General features: G+C 34.5%; 1 protein-coding gene across 1 annotated transcript in view; it reads left to right on the plus strand.

Annotated features, from left to right (window-relative positions):
- The first annotated feature begins 1,124 nt into the window (after nucleotides 1–1,124).
- Nucleotides 1,125–17,015, plus strand: part of LOC120354470 — a 172,580-nt gene continuing 156,689 nt past the window's right edge. The window contains exon 1 of the mRNA XM_039441675.1: nucleotides 1,125–1,759. Coding sequence (XP_039297609.1) covers nucleotides 1,436–1,759 — 324 coding nt within the window. The 5' untranslated portion in view covers nucleotides 1,125–1,435. The remainder of the gene's footprint in view (nucleotides 1,760–17,015) is intronic.

Below are 17,015 nucleotides of genomic sequence, written 5' to 3' on the forward strand. Positions count from 1 at the left end.
TGAAAGAGAAGTGTAAATATAGGTGGAATTAAAACGAAAAGTGGGAAGAAAAATATCGGATCAAATGTATTGCAAGATTACTTCTTAGGAACTGACAATATCGTTTGCTTTATAGTTGCCAATTGCAATTAATTCTATCTGCAGGACGTTTATTTGACAAACAAATTACTATATGCAAATAGACATAATTTATTTATTCTATAAATACTTTATAGACATAATTAGTGATAGGCATCGAGCAGTTTAGGTCTATCATATTTTCTATTTCATGGAAAGAACATTCTAGTGCTTGGCTATTTCAAATGAGACCCCACCCCCCCGAAGATATGCCAATAAATAAATTATGTGTATCATGAATGATAACATTTATAGATTGCCCGACTAATAACTCAAGATATAGCCTATATTGTTATCAGATGATCGCACAATCTCAGTAATCTAAAGTATTTGCTATGCATACAAATAGTTTTGTAATGAATATAATTGGAATTCCTTACATTCATACCAAGCTTAAAAATGTAGCGGATGTAGCATGTCTAGACTAAAGCATGTAATCAAATATCTCAATTTGTTCAATTGGTACCACTGCTTAACTTTTTGGCATACTGTTTTGAAATACTACTTGAAGTTCAGTTGACGCGTCAACAGCCTGGAGTCAATGTGTCATAGTTCATATTCGATATTGCTATTAGTTCAAGTAGTTCGTGTTCGGCAGTTGTGGTGTTTTGGTGGTATTATTCTTCGCTGCATCAAATCAAAGTATTTAATATATATAATACATAGTGATAATTGATTCTTGACAGAGTTTACTCCTTTGTTATCGTGGTACTTGTGAGTTTCCAAGAACTTTTGGCAAGCCGTTTTATGATATTTTGCATGAAAATAACTCTTTCAATAGGGTTCTCTGCTTAACGGATAATTTTTTATAACCAAAATTCATTATTATATATTTGCATATTGATAGTTTCGGAGTTGTTTAATAATCGCGAATATGTCATCAGTGTCCAATACAATGCTCAACACCAGTGACGAGGATATTTTATTGCAAATGTTCCGAATTTTTGCGGAATGGGTGGATCAAATGCAGGATGCAATAGCGATCGAGCAAGAGATTGAGCCAGATATTGAATTCGAAAGGGAAAATGAAAAAGGAGACACGGAGTACTTACCTGGTGGGTCTGATAATTTTGATCTCGCTCAGATAAGCCAATCAGGGAGCAGCATTTCTATATATGATACGTCTCCTTACGGAACTCTACGAAATTCTTCTACATCATCAGTTTCCTTCTTTGATAGTTACTATTACGACGAATTTTTCACACAAGATGAACGACGTGAAACTGCCGTTCTCAATATCGATATTGATACTGTAATTAACGCAGAGACAAGATCAACTGAGCGCTCTGAAAGCTTGTTCAGACGAATTTTGCAGTTCATGGTGAGATGCTTCAATTACATATTTTTCCCCTTCGTGCAAGATTGCTGCAATAGCGCTTCAGATAACGGTGAGATTCTAAATACTCATTTCGAAGGTTCTACGTCTACTACCAACAGCTTCTCAATGTTGGATGAATGCGAATTTGGAAATTACCGGTTGCAGCTAGCCGCTCAGGGAGACGCCGCAGACACCGACGAAGCTCTGAGACGCTGCAATTGCACTACTACATCCTACACAACACATCTTATCGTCAATCGCAAACTCATTACTCTCCTCTTCACGGTCATTGCAGTCTTTGTCATCATTTTCTACCAAGCACAGGTATGATCTAAGCAAACAATCAAGTCTGTTAATCCTCTACCCAAATGGAATATGCTCTATTCAACTGTGATCTATTTCCTCATGTTATCTTAAAATTTCTATAGTCTTCATTTATCTGTTTATCATCTATTGTCGGTTTCATTTCATTTGAAGGAAGTTCATAGTCATATTTTAAAATGTAGCATACATACTATATTCAATCATTTTGTAATTCAGCATTCAAAAGCTGACATATTACTCATACTAGCAGTCTGAATTCAGTTCATTATGATTTATCTATCGCTGCTGTAATTTTAGTGAGAAAGTTTGTTTTTTTCGAAATTTAAATTCCTCAAGTAACTCAAATTTTCAAGATATTAGTGCTTATTTGGTGTAATATTTCAATTCAATTTGGATTTCAACCCTTCTTAATTACTTGTTTGGGAATTTTTGGATTGTATTTTAGATTTATAAAGTTATGAGCAATAACCTATTTTTTGGACCAGAACATACATCAAAATTCTAGGAATGAACAGTTCTACAGTTCTGGGTTGTACCTGTTGTTCTTTTCATCATTTTCATGGATCGTATATAAAATTATATTGATTGGTTGATTGAATTCAATCAATAAATGAATAGAATAAAAAATATCTGTAAATCTCCTGAGATTTCCAGTTCGTTTTACGTGGATGAGTATTGGTAAATATATGAATCATCTACGTAATAATCCATATTCCGACTCATTCAAAAATTCATGAATCAGAAAAAAATTATTCATTCTCGCATTCGTGAATGAAGGTGGTAATGATTCATTTCAGTTTAGAATTGAAAAGTTATAAATATAAGCCTGAGAGGTCTAGTGGACCAACATTATATGCTGAACCACTCAATAACAACTGTGCACTGGATGAAGTTATTAGTATTGATGAAATTGGTTGTTCACTGAACTTAAAAATGGAAAAGCCCCAGGTGAGGATAGGATCCCCGCTGAATGCTATAAGGTAGCACCATTGCAATTCAAACAGCTGTTGTGTGCTTTCTTCAACAAAGTTTATGATCAGTGTGAGGCGCCGGATTCATTCAAGAGATCAATAATATTTCCTCTGCATAAGAAGGGAGACCATAGCGATCCAAATAATTATAGAGCTATATCGTTTACTAATGCTATTTACAAAGTGTTTGTAGGCATTCTATTGAAGAGGCTGGAAGAATGGGTTGGTAGCAGAAGAATTATTGCAGAGAATCAGGCAGGCTTTAGAGCTATTCTTCTATAGATAACATGATTCTATAGATTATGTGTTATACAATCTGATAAAATATTTTTCTAACGTGCAGCATAAGAAACTCTACTGTTTCTTCATCGATTTCAAGGCCGCGTATGATTTTGTTGATAGGAAAGCTTTTTTCTACAAGCTGATTGAATTACGACTGTCGAATAAATTTGTTCGTATAATGAGAGAATTGTATAGAGACTCTTCGTCAGCCATATGGTATGAGAGGGGTATTACAGAATAGGTGAAATTCGAATGCGGCTCAAAACAGGGGTGCTTGATCTCACCTGTTCTGTTCTCCATATTTACACACGAGATATGTGAATTTATAGGAGGAGGGTTGATGGTGGCCAGAAATTCCAGAATCAACTCTCTCTTGTATGCTGATGACTTGGTTATTTTCTCTGATAGCATTAACGGACTCCAGGGAATGATCAACAGGTTAAGAGTATACTGTGATCAATGGAATCTCATCTTGAACAAGGAAAAGTCGAAAATTGTCGTTTTCAGGAGGGGAGAAGATTGCGTAGTAATGAGAGGGGGAATTATGGCGGGAAAAGTATTGATTTAGTGAATGAATATAAATATCTGGGCTTAATTTTACTTCTTCCTTATCTTTAACCACTCATTTTTCTAGTAAGACTACCACAACTAAGTACCTATGGAATTAATAGTCTGTGGCGGAAGTTGATTAGTACCAGTGAAGTGCCAATAAGTACGAAATGGAAAGTTTTTGAGGCAGTAAGTAGAGCTACAATAACGTATGCAGGCCAGGTTTGGGTCAACCAAGAGAGGGAGGACATTGAACGGTTCAACCGGTTTTTTTATCAAAAGATTGTTTGGCATACCTCGGAGTACCCCAAATTATATTTTATGTCTGGAAAGTGGAAGAGACAAACTTTGGCTGATGACTTTCAAAATGAATTACAAATATTTATAATGAAAACAATTGCTATGTCTGATTCGAGATTCCCTAGAAAGAAAACTATCCTAATGGCACAAAGGAAGAGTGGATGGCGGAGAGAGTGCAACGACTTATTCCATCAATGTGGGGTAAATCCGATAGTTAGACCAAATTTGTGGAGTGTGAAATGCAATGAAGTTGTACATAAACTGCGGCGTAAGATTCAGATAGAGTGGAATCTGAAAGTAGAAGAGCTCTTCAGAAACTAGAAGAATGGCTGGCCTCAAATATGTTAGTACTAAATTACAATAGGACTATGCAGATTCCATTCGGAACGGCTCGGGAAGCAGTATTGTATTCGAGAGATGGAAACATAGGTTCAGCAAACGAGGCAAAGGTACTTGGAGTAGTGCTGGACTCTGAACTCTCCTGGCGACCTCATCTAGACCAACTAAAAAGCAAACTAAACTCGGCAGTATTTGTTCTTAGAACCGTGAAGAAATTGCTGTATGCAGGAACGCTTAGAAGTGTTTATTTTGCTGTGTTCCATTCTCTTCTTTCATATGGTGTTATATTTTAGGGCAATTCAACTCATGCAATACATTATATTTAGGATTCAAAAGTGGGCAGTTAGAGTAATGGTGGGTGGATCTATTAGAGCAAGTTGTAGAGGTTATTTCAAAGAGTTGAAGATTCTCCCACTACCAGGTGTATATATTTTGGAGGCTCTTTGTTTTATTGATAAGAATAAAGATAGGTTCAATATAGGAGAGTTGTTCCACTCATACAATACCAGATATAGACAAAACCTCAGAGATGACATTCATCGAACTGGTATGTATGAGAGGGGGGTAAAGAGTGCAGGAATAGAATAGAATAGAATAGACTTTATTTGCCATAAAAACAAATACAGACATACTGTTGGAAACACAATATTGATTGTAAATGATTTACAATCAGGAATTCAAATGTTGAATTCAAGTTTAAATTGGCAGGAATTCGGCTTTATAATTCATTGCCAACACGCGTAAAGGCTCTTACAGGTGAAGAGTTCAGAATATAATAAATGTATAGAATTATACATAGGAAGATGGTTGAAAGCAGCAATGCAAAAATCAGATAGAAAAATAGTTACTAAGAATTGTGGTGTACCTCAAGGTATTAAGGTGAGGGAGGAGTTGTTGCAGATTTGTCCTTATTCCAGTGAGGAATTCTTCTTGCATTATGGAATGCAAAGATTGACGACTTAGATTATAATTGACAAATCCTTATACCCCTTTCATAGGTGGTCAGTGGGATGAAAAAAAATGAAAAAAAAGGGTGGACGAGGGCCGCGTACTCTCAATTTCACCGCATGTACTACAGTCTGAAAATAGGAGATCAAGTAAAGCGAGATTATATCGGTGATATGAATAAGAGAAGCTTTATGGGCGCAATTTCCAAAGCAAGAGGATCACTCCTGCCACTAAATTTCAGGGTAGACAGGGGGGAGAATAGCTATGTTTGCTCTCTGTGCAATGAAAGGGAAGTTGAAGACACTTATCATTTTATTGGGAAATGTAAGGTCCTATCAGAATTCCGAGTCAAATGGTTTGGGAGCCCGATGATGATTGAAGAGACGGTGCTCGACTATTCAAATGGAAAAACTGGAAATACCTAGCTGGTTATGTGAAGGAAGCATTAAGATATAGGAAGATTCTCGTAGAGGAATTTAATTATTAATTTGAAAGCTCTAATAATTATCCTTCTGTTTCTCTATTTTTTAGATGTTTTTTTACCTTCTTTTAAATATTGTAGAGTAGTGATTATTAGAAACTTTTCATAAAGACCAATATGTTGTTACGATTGTTTGGCAGATGATCCGAGAAAGTCAGTAGAGAATTTTATCATGTTGTGTCCGTTTAGAGTGTTGAAAACAATAAGAATCAAATTATGATGACTATAGTTGTACCTATTATTTTAGGTAGAATACAGATATCCAGGGATAGTAGAATACTATACCAAAACAATCAAGAAGGCTGGTTTATTTATGATTTCATTTGTCACTTTTGTTTATAATTTTGTTATGGTTCCATTGTTATCTGTTAAGGAAAATGTTTACTAGTAGGTTACTTCACTAAGATTAAAATAGGAAGCGAAAGAAGATTAGCTATCAACTCGGCTTCGGCTATGCCTATAGAATTTTTGAAATTTTATCAATATGTTTAGAATATGAATGAATGGAATGTTTTCTGTAGAAATTTGTTTATTTGATTTGTATATTGTGTTGAGCAAAAATAAATTATTTATCTATATATATATATATATATATATATATATATATCTGAATAGCCGGCAGGCTCGCTTCGCTCGTCTTATCCGTCTAGCCAGGGGGCTATGCCCCATGGACCCCCGGTTAGATCATCCAAAAATAGGATGAGCAGGCTCGCTTCGCTCTCTGCAATTTCCGTTTGAGCTTTCTTCCTTCCATCAAAAAGTCAAAAGAAACTTTCAGGCACGGAATAAGGAAACCGTTCTCTACTCCGTGGCCGGAGGTACGACCAGGATGGAAGGTTTTACTGCGGTTTTCTAGTATCCCTTAGCGAATTTTTCTGTGTTTTCTCACATTTTTCAAGAACTATTTGGAAGACAATGTTCAAATTTGTTTTAGAGGTTCAGCTAGGGTCTAGAAATTTTGTTATGATAGTTGAATGTTCTATTGTAATGGCTTTGAAATAACGCCAGAACATACGCCCGAAATCTGCGTTTTTCTGCTTCTTCAATAACAGATTAACAGAATTGGTTCGAACTTGGTACAGACGTTTAGCTAGGGTCTAGAAATTTTGCGATTTACCAATAAAATTAAACGTCTGTACCAAGTTTAAACCAATTCTGTTTATCTGTTATTGAAGAAGCAGAAAAACGCAGATTTCGGGCGTATGTTCTGGCATTATTTCAAAGCCCTTACAATAGAACATTCAACTTTTATGACAAAATTTCTAGACCCTACACATGGGTCTAAACATGTTGAAATCAGTGAACTCAGTTCAAAGCTTAGTTTGATGATGACATCAGATAATGTATTAAAAACAGATTAGTTCCAAAGACGGACGTTGAAAACTGGAAACTGAATTGAAATCTATGAAAAGGAATGCAATAGATTCATCAAATAATAATTGAACATGCTTTAGTTCGGCTCCTGGCTTGGTGTAAACAAAGACGTCGAAATTATCATAGAGATGCTGCAGGTATTTACTCAAATTTTTACCTTGACTATCTGACAATAGTTTCTCTCCTTTTCTTTCTGATGGAGTTAGTTTTGAATACTCTGCGTTTTCAAAAAGATTTTTTTTCAGGTGTGGTAGATTTATGAACTTGCGCCTTGACCAGTAGTTCATCGGATATAATAGACCTATTTGAACAAGTTGATGTTGACATATTTTCTGAGAGTACTGTAAATCGGTTATTCACGTCAATAGCACAAGATGCATTGTTTCGAGCTCTAACTGTAGTTCTAGTGCCCGGTTTCTCAGTCGTTCCATAAACAGTTTATGTTCTTAACTTTATTGAATCGATAAACATGAGAAATGCGTTTCTAGAACGCTCCCTAAATTCATTGAATCCTTAAATCTCTCGATAAACTATATGCCTGGTTTCTCAGTCGTTCCATAAGCTGTTTATCCATTCAATAACTTCATTGGACCGATAAATATGAGAAATGCGTTTCTAGAACGCTCCTTTAACTTATTGAATCCAGAAAAATCTATCGATAAACTATAGTGCCAAAATCCAGCCTCTACATATTTATGGAATGGATAAATTTCTCAAAATTCTGGTTGCAATCAAAAAATCAAGTTAGAAAAATTCAATTACCGGTACAAAATAAAATTAAAATTAGTGTAGATCACCAGTATTTTAAAAACAAAACAGAATCAAAGTTGCACTATATTTAGCATTGATAGCCCTCATTTGGTGTCAGCCATCTTGTTTTGGAGAGATCAGCGAAAAGATGTCAGTACCGTAGGAAATTACCTCACAACAGGAAGCATGGAATAAACATCCAAGATTTGGTTGGTTACCATGGTTACCATAGGAACCATGTATAAAGTTTGTTTACAAAAGTGCTAGTTTGGGATCATGCCATGTTGCCAGATTCATTGAACAGATAAATCGTTCCATAGCTATGGATTCTATAAATATGTTTGAGAAACCAATAAAAATTTATTGATTGGATAAAGTTATTGAATCAATAGCTATAGCGTTGTTTCTTCTTCTTCTTTGGCTACCGTACGTCACAATCATGCCTAACTGTTTCTTGACTCAAGTAACTTTCATCCTATTATGTAACTTTCATCCTATTATGAAACTTTTCATAGTTTTTGACGTGTTTCTATGTGTTATGTTTGTAATGTTTGTAATTGTTTTATTGTATTCTTATTATTGACATGTCATGGCTTGATAAATATTGTATTTATGCAAACAAATGTGACGAATAAAGATCTTATCTTATCATATAGGATAAGCTATAGATTTGTTTATTGAACGAAATAATGCCAAAATCCAGCCTATAATGATATTTATATCGAATCGATAAATTGCTTTTAAAGGTTATGTTTGAATGTTTTGTGTTCGATGTTCTGTTATTTTAATATATTGAAATGGATCTAGATATAATTAGGTACAGCAGCAGTTTAGATGATGAAGTGTTCGAGTTAATACCTGTAAAAAAGTATAGGATTAGGCTTAACACATTTAATTATTTCTCGGACAGTGAATTCATAGCTCGATACAGGTTTAGAAAGAGACAGTGATCTACATTTCTGAACTACATCCCAATTTTGATAATTTGAACAACAGAGGTAACCGTTGTCGAAAATGGACCAATTACTTATTGGGTTACGGTTCTACGCAACTGAACATTTTAAAATGTCGTTGGGGATATCATTAATGTCCATAAAAGTACGGTGTGCAAAATAGTGAAGAAAATTTCCCACTATTTAGCCTCTTTGCGCGTTAATTTTATTCAAATGCCCACAAATGAGGAAATTTCAAGATCAAAAAGCGATCAAAAGATCAAAAATTGTTTCCCTAACGTGGTTGGATGTATAGACTGTACTCATGTAAAAATTCAATCTCCTGGTGACCAAGATGCAGAACTGTATAGAAATAGAAAAGGATATTTCTGTATGAATGTGCAAGCTATCTGCAATGTACAGCTAGTATTCACAGAAATCTCTGCTAGGTGGAAGGGGGTTCATGACAGTAGCCTACCATTTTTAATACGTGCTGATTTGGAAGCTGGGTTGTATCGGGGCAGCAGCTGCTACCTACTTGGTGATAGTGGATATCCATGCAGACATTTTTTACTAACTCCACTTCTACATCCTGCAAATGAAGCAGAAAGAAGATATAATGGTGTCCACATCCAAACGAGGAATACCATTGAAAGATCATTATTTGGAGTGTGGAAACGCATATTTCCTTGCTTGTCAATAGGATTAAGAACAAAAATTCAAACTACTTCAAGGATAATAACAGCAACGGCTGTTCTTCATAATATAGCTATCTAGCAGAAAGAACAGCCTCTAATGGACATTGATGAAGTTATGGAAGAGTTTGATCAAATTCAATTAGAAGGAGAACGAAATCAGTTTGCTGTTCGAGACAATGTCATTGCTACAATCTTCAGAATTCAAATTAAAGAGAAAATGGTACACACAACAATAAAACTACAATTATTTCAGAATCACAATCATTATTATTATTGTTTGATTATTATTCAATTCTTTTATGATAATAAACTATCATTTTTTATTTTTCAACTCAATATTTAGAATTAATTTTTTTTTTTTGGCATTTTCAATTTTCATATTTATATACTGAATTTTCAAATCAGCAGCCTGCTCCTCCTTTGCTAATATAATCATTTTTTTATCATGCTCCTTTGCGTAGTACTGTTCTTTCAATAGAGCCTCAAATTTTCTCTTCCTTGTTTTCTCCATATTTTTGATAGGGCTTTCCGTTATTGCTTTGTAGAAGGCCTTATTGGCGTTGGTATTTCTTTATTCTTCACCTCTACTACCTCCTTCACCCCCTCTGCCTTCTCCACCACAACTACCTCCTCCACATCTTCTGTTGCAGGAATGACCATCACTTCTGAAAAAATAGAGAATTTTACTATATCTTTTAGAAAAATTGTATTATAAAAATTTCTTATACTTTCTACAGTGCAAGCAAACTTCAATATGTTTAAAAATTAATTGTTTGTATTAATTGCGGGCACGATCCACCAACCAGAGGTGAACAATCATCAACCAGGATAGAGGTAACGCGTGGCTAGCACGTTGATCCTCTCAACCATAAGCTAGCTCCCATAACCAAGTGACGGCACATAACATTTCTGAATAACATCCAGTTAATCAGTTAGAGTGTAATGTAACAATTACTATTTTTTCAAGGATGAGAAACGACTGACTATCTTTACTAACAATAAGCCAGTCTCCCAAAGGAGAGCTTTAAAATTACTGTAATTAATTCAATATTATTTTTATTATTTGGCTCGTGTATATATATTTTCTGATCAGATGGCATTCTTTTGTTGATATTTTTAAGTGGGCATTTAATATCAATTGCCATGTCCACCATATCCTTGCTCTATGCCTACTTCTACTATATCTCAGATAAACATCAACTCACGTTCATCAAAAAAAGAGCTGCTGCTGTCATATGGATTGGACAGTGGTTAAAAATGTGACTCCAGCTGCCCTACTATTTTGTTCGATAGTGGTGTCATCGACGAAGATGGTGCCCCACCACCTGTCTTGTATATTGCTAACTGAAATTGGTTGGCAGGACTGTGCTGCCCGGTTTGTATTCTCTGTATTACTACTCCGTATTTATTTAGAATTTCAACTATTTAACCGAAAAATTAATAGAATTGGTAGTTTTAGACGTGAGTAATAGTTGTTAGAAGTGAGTTGAAGCAGTAAGTTACCTGGATTTCCAAGTGTTTTTATCACAGTGTGTTTCGGGAGATTTCCCTATTTCTGTACAGGTTAGTTTTGCGAGTTCACTGTATTGAGAAACTGTTAAAAACTCTAAGCTGAGAAAATAGTGTGTACAAGCACAGTACTGTATTGAAGTTGTTATTGCCATCGTAAAGACTCAGTAAGCGACTTGTTGATTAGATAACATTGTGTTTCGGACTTTGTATTTTGCGACTCAGCGATCAGCTGCTTTTGGAACACCGGTAACTTTTGTTTACCTGCGTAACCTAGCAACGCTCTGCTTGCAGACCAATCAACGATCGAGACGGTAGGGTCTGCTGGCGGTTTTGTTTTGAATTGCTGTACTCTCCACTTGACGCTGTTTTTACGAAGGTTTCTGATATTTTTTATTCTGCTTGTCTCACCAAATGTAATAATATGAACTCGGCAATAAAGCAATGCAAAACGGCAAAAGGTATTCCGGCTATATTATACAAAGGTATTAAATTTGGAAAGGACTCACACACTGTAAAAGGTGATATTACGTGGAAATGCTTGAAAAAGAACTGTACTTTTACGATAAAAACTAGTTCGGATACTTCTGTGATTCATAGTTTAACGGGTCAACATTCGCATGAAACAGTGTCATATACCGAAAATGATTCTGCTCCCAGCTTAGAACAGGAGAATGAACATTTAAAGGCGCGAATCAAAGTTTTGGAAGAACAATGGAATGCCGCAATTAATCGGTCTATGGATCTTGATATTCGCCTCATGGAATTATCATCTTGTGAGTCGCGAATGAATGATAAAACTGAAAATGTGGATAATTTCACACACGTAAATCCACTTATAGATCGATTGAGCCAGTTTCTTAGAACGGAACTCCTTTCGGATGCGGACATTGACTGTTTTTGTAGTTATTTAATTGATTCGTTTCCAGGAAATTATGTGGTCCTACCAGCAGTAACAGCAATGATTATCAATGACGCGGAAGCTGATTTATCATTCTTAAGAAATAATGTAAAAGAAAATAATTTCACTGCTTTCGTGATAAATGACGGTCGGCAGGAAGAAGCAAATGACGGCTGGTGTGGTTCTCATTGGAGTGTTGCTGTTTATGATTCTTTACACTGTAAATTTTATATTCTGGACTCAATGAACAAATGTAATGAGAGATTTTCCATGTCTCTGATAAGAAGAGTTAGCTCAATCCTAACCTACAAGAAGATAATTACCCTTCCATGTCCTCAACAGACTAATAACTACGATTGCGGTGTTTTTTCAATGTATTTTTTGGAAGAAGTATTTAAATATAGGAAAATGTGTAGTTCAACCTGTCTCGAGGATGGTCTCTCTCTTAATACAAACTTTGATGCTACGGTATATAGGTGGAAGATTCTGTGTAAAGTTTGTAATTTTCTAAAACCCAAATCTTGTGATTTGTTAGTCTCTAATGATTCTCCATGCAGTAAGAACATATCATATCCTAGCTCTAAACAGATAACGATTTCCAAGACTAGTGATATTTCTCTGGGAACTAAACTTAAAAAGTCAGCTAGCATGAAACCATTAAAAAACGTAGTCAGAATCTTTGGCGACAGTCATGGTCGTGATTTAGTAGATAATTTGAATAGATCTGAACTTGAAAAGACAACTAGTGGTTTTATCATGCCAAGTGCCAAATTCAACCCCATAGTAAATAATATTAAGAGTAGTACTAGAGATCTATCCAATAATGATCATGTGGTCATTGTTGGAGGAGCGAATGATGTATACTGTAATCAAGCTGGTAGTTTTCTAAAAAGCATGCTTTCTCTACTTCAGGTGCTAAATTTTACAAATGTATTAATTTCTACAATACCAATAAGATATGATTTACCGGAGTGGTCATGTGTTAACGAAGAGATTAGAAAAACTAACAGTAGAATAAAACAGTATTGTGGAAGGATGCAAAATGTTAAGGTAATAGATCTTACTGATCTTAAAAGAGAGCATTTTACTAGGCATGGGCTACACCTGAACTGGAGAGGCAAGAAGAGGATGACTGATAAAATCAAAACAATATTAGATGAAAAGGGTAATAATACAGTTATCGAGCTTCAATATGACCTGAGTCATCGGGGAAACTAATTAGTGGTCCTGTTCATATAGGTAGAAACACAACGATCCTAGAATATACTAGAAAACAGGACCGTAGCTCTGATTTGAAGGTTTGCGCTCTAAATATTCAATCTCTGAGAAATAAGTTACTTGAACTTGAGACTATTTTGAGTCGTAATGAGTTTGATGTCATTTGCTTGAGTGAGCACTGGTTACGTGAGGAAGAGATTAATTTTTATGTCCCTCAAAACTTCAAACTAGCTGGTTTTTACTGTCGACCGACTCCATATGGTGGTTCTTTAATATTTGTGAGAGAAGGAATTGATTTTAATATTATTGACATTACCTCTTACTGTTATGAGGGTTCTTGTGAGGCAACAGCTGTTAGGATTGGTAGATTAAATACTCTAGTAATTAGTATTTACCGCACTCCTGGCTCCCGTTTCAGAGATTTTATGGTTAATTTGGAACAATTACTGGAATATGTAACAAGTAAGGTAAATGGCTTTAAATTCTTGATACTAGCAGGTGATCTAAACGTAGACATTCTTAAAAATTTTGAACCAAACACACAAGAATTTTTGAATTTATTGAGATCTTTCAACCTTTACTGTACGAATTACTCTCCAACTAGGTATGAGTCATGTCTTGATAATGTAATTACAAATATATCTGCGGATTATTTTAGAGTAACGCTTTTAGAACAAGGTTTAATATCTGACCATTCTGGTGTTTGTGTTTCGTTTGATCTAGAAAGAAAGTCATCTTCAAAAATCTCTAATGAATGTAATAAATTAAATAGAGACATGACTATAAGACTTCTTACCAAGAAAAGATTGCTACATTTGAGAAAGTCTCTTATGAATATTTGTTGGGAGAAAATTTATAAAACTGACAATAATGTTGATATGGCAGTTAATAGTTTCTTAAATATCATAGTTGAATCCTTAAATCGCTCCTGCCCTAGAGTTTTGGTGAAAAATAAAAGTAAAAAACAATCCTCTTCAAAATGGCTCTCACCTGAACTGGAAAAATTACACATTCTATTATTGATTTCTTACAGTAGATTCAAGAATACACTTAGTGAATATGATAAAGAAGTCTATAAAAATATAAGAAAGCACTACCGATTCAAGTTGAAACAAGCGAAAATAAAGGTAAATAGTGAATTTATTGCAAATGCTAATAATAGGTGTAAGGCTGCTTGGTCAATAGTCAAGAGAGAATCTAATCTCATGCCTGCTTGTAAAAAACCAATACCAATCTCTCCGAATGTATTGAATGAGCTCTTTGTTAATGTACCAACCAGAAGGTTGGATGATAGACAGGACCAAATTGATACGTCATTTCAAAATTTTCTGATTAATGCTCCAAAGCCTTCACACAATTTTAAACTTAAGACAATTGATAAGTTAACCGTTAAATCCATCGTTAATAGAATGAGTAATTCTCGTAGTGAGGATGTGTTTGGAATGTCTAATTACTTGATCAAAGAAATAATTGACTCAACCTTGCTTCTTCTAACATATATTATAAATCTTATTATTGTCATGGGCTACTTTCCGGATTGTTTGAAAGTGTCCAGTGTTACACCTGTTTTGAAAAAAGGAGATCCAAAAAATCCTGAAAATTACAGACCAATTGCTCTTGTGCCTATCATCAGTAAAATAATAGAATTTTGTCTGCTAATGCAACTCTATGAATATTTCATTTTCAATGGCTTATTATATCCCTATCAATATGGCTTTAGACCAGGTCACTCTACAATAGACGCTGTTGAGAAAATTGTAGACTTTGTACATCAATGTTTTGAAAATAAATGTGCAGTAGGGGCAACCCTATTAGACCTTAGCAGAGCATTTGAGAGAGTTTCACATGTGATTCTCTTCAAAAAACTGGAACATTATGGTATAGTAGATAGAGAGTTAAAGCTATTGAAAGGTTATTTGGTTGGCAGAAAACAAATGGTAAAGTGTGCAGGTAAATGCTCTGATGTATTGAACATAAATACAGGTGTACCTCAAGGATCGGTCCTTGGGCCTTTCCTTTTTCTGGTTTTCGTGAATGATTTCAGTTTCAATATACCAGGTCTTTCTGTATTGTATGCTGATGACACCTCAATAATCCAATCAGATGCTGAAATCGAAAAACTTCAGGATAAACTTGACATTTCCTTGAATCAGGCAAAATCATGGTATTTATCTAATGACCTAGAATTAAATGAGCAGAAAACAGAGAAAATAACATTTACATTAGGGCATACTCTGAACCACAATAATCTTAAGCCTGTCAAATTACTAGGTGTAATATTGGATGGTAAACTCTGTTGGGAGGAGCATGTGAATAGTCTCTGTAAAAAACTTTCAAGGGTAACATACCTCCTCAAGAGATTAAATAGTTCTGTTAATCTGCAAGTATTGTTGATGACCTATCACGGACTTTTCCATTCTCATCTTAGTTATGGGATAAGAATGTGGGGCAATTGCCCAACACATAAAAAAGTTTTCATATGGCAGAAAAGGGCAGTTAGAGCTATTTTGAACCTTTCCCCAAGAGAAACTTGCAAGCCTCACTTCATCAAACTGGGTATACTGACTCTGCCATCTCTATATATATATTCCAATTTGATAAGTGTAAAGAAGAATTCTAACAACTTTCACAAACATAATGAATATCATGCTTACAATACTAGGAATAGGGAAAAAATTATGAAACCAAATCTCAGATTGAGTAAGAGCATGAAAAGCTACCCCTATTTACAGTTGTTATTTTACAATAAACTACCAATTGAAGTTAAGAACCTGCCTCAAGAAAAATTTAAAGTTGCCATTTCACAAATGCTAAAAGAAAAGGCTTACTACTCTACTGAAGAGTTTTTAATTGATAGCATATAACGTTTTCTACTTAGAATAAAAATGTAACTTACATTGTAAGAATAGTATTGTGATTACTATGTTATGACTTTATATAGTAGTACTAGTTGTAGTGTTAGTCTTTGTGTTTCTCTTTTAATATATTACGAATTGCTATTTATCTATATGCTGTGTAAATGTAATGTTTCGAAATATTTTGCTATACCTACTGATGTTATTGAAAATGTTCATTCAAGTTTTATTAAGAATAAGATGTTGACGAAAAATGTATTTATGCTAGTGACTTACATCATGTAATCTTGAACTTTTGACGAGGCCTGAAATGTACTGTACAAACGTATTTATTGGTCAATAAAACAAATTTATTTATTTATTATTTATTTAAATCAAAATGCAAGCATTGAAAAGTCAAATCAAGTAAGTCACGAACAAGACTGCTAGGATAGGTGTTCAGCAGAGATAAAGTCTTGTTCTCTGCTTTACTATCAATTACCTGGTAAGTTCGGAGCCCATCCAAAAGTAATTGTTGGTCCATCATGTTACACATGGAAATAATATTAGACAGCATGGTCATACTGCGAGGTGGATCTGACCTCTACATGCAAGGCTCTCCTAACCAATGAAATAGGTCATGCTTATTATAATCAATTTACAAGAGAAGATAGTTATTCCTCAATACTTCATGCTTTTTTTTATTAATATTGGTTTCTATGGATAGCTATCACATAAATTTATTATTGAAGTAATGTACCGGTGAGAGCACCAATCATGTAAAAATCTTCCTATTTTGAAGATTTACTGAATTTGAATTCCATTTAATTAATAAAAAATGTGATGAAACACAAATTTAAATATCAAATAATTAGAAAAATGTTGATCCGAAAATTAAAAACAAACTTCTACACTAGAAGCAGAGCTGAGACATCAATAAAAATAGTATATATAAAAAGATACTAACCCTTTCTTCAGTTTTTTCCTTCCTGGCCATCATCTTTAATCCATCGTAGAGGGATTTTAAAGTTTTCAACTCCCTCAAACCGGTGATTTGGATAGAATTATATTCTTCTCTCACTGCATCCCATGCCTTGCTTTTATCTTTTATTGAATATTTATCTGTCTTTTTATTTTCTATCACACTTTTATACTTAAGGCAGATCTCTA

This window comes from Nilaparvata lugens, chromosome X (genome assembly GCF_014356525.2).
Source record: "Nilaparvata lugens isolate BPH chromosome X, ASM1435652v1, whole genome shotgun sequence".
Classification (NCBI taxonomy): Eukaryota; Metazoa; Arthropoda; class Insecta; order Hemiptera; family Delphacidae; genus Nilaparvata; species Nilaparvata lugens.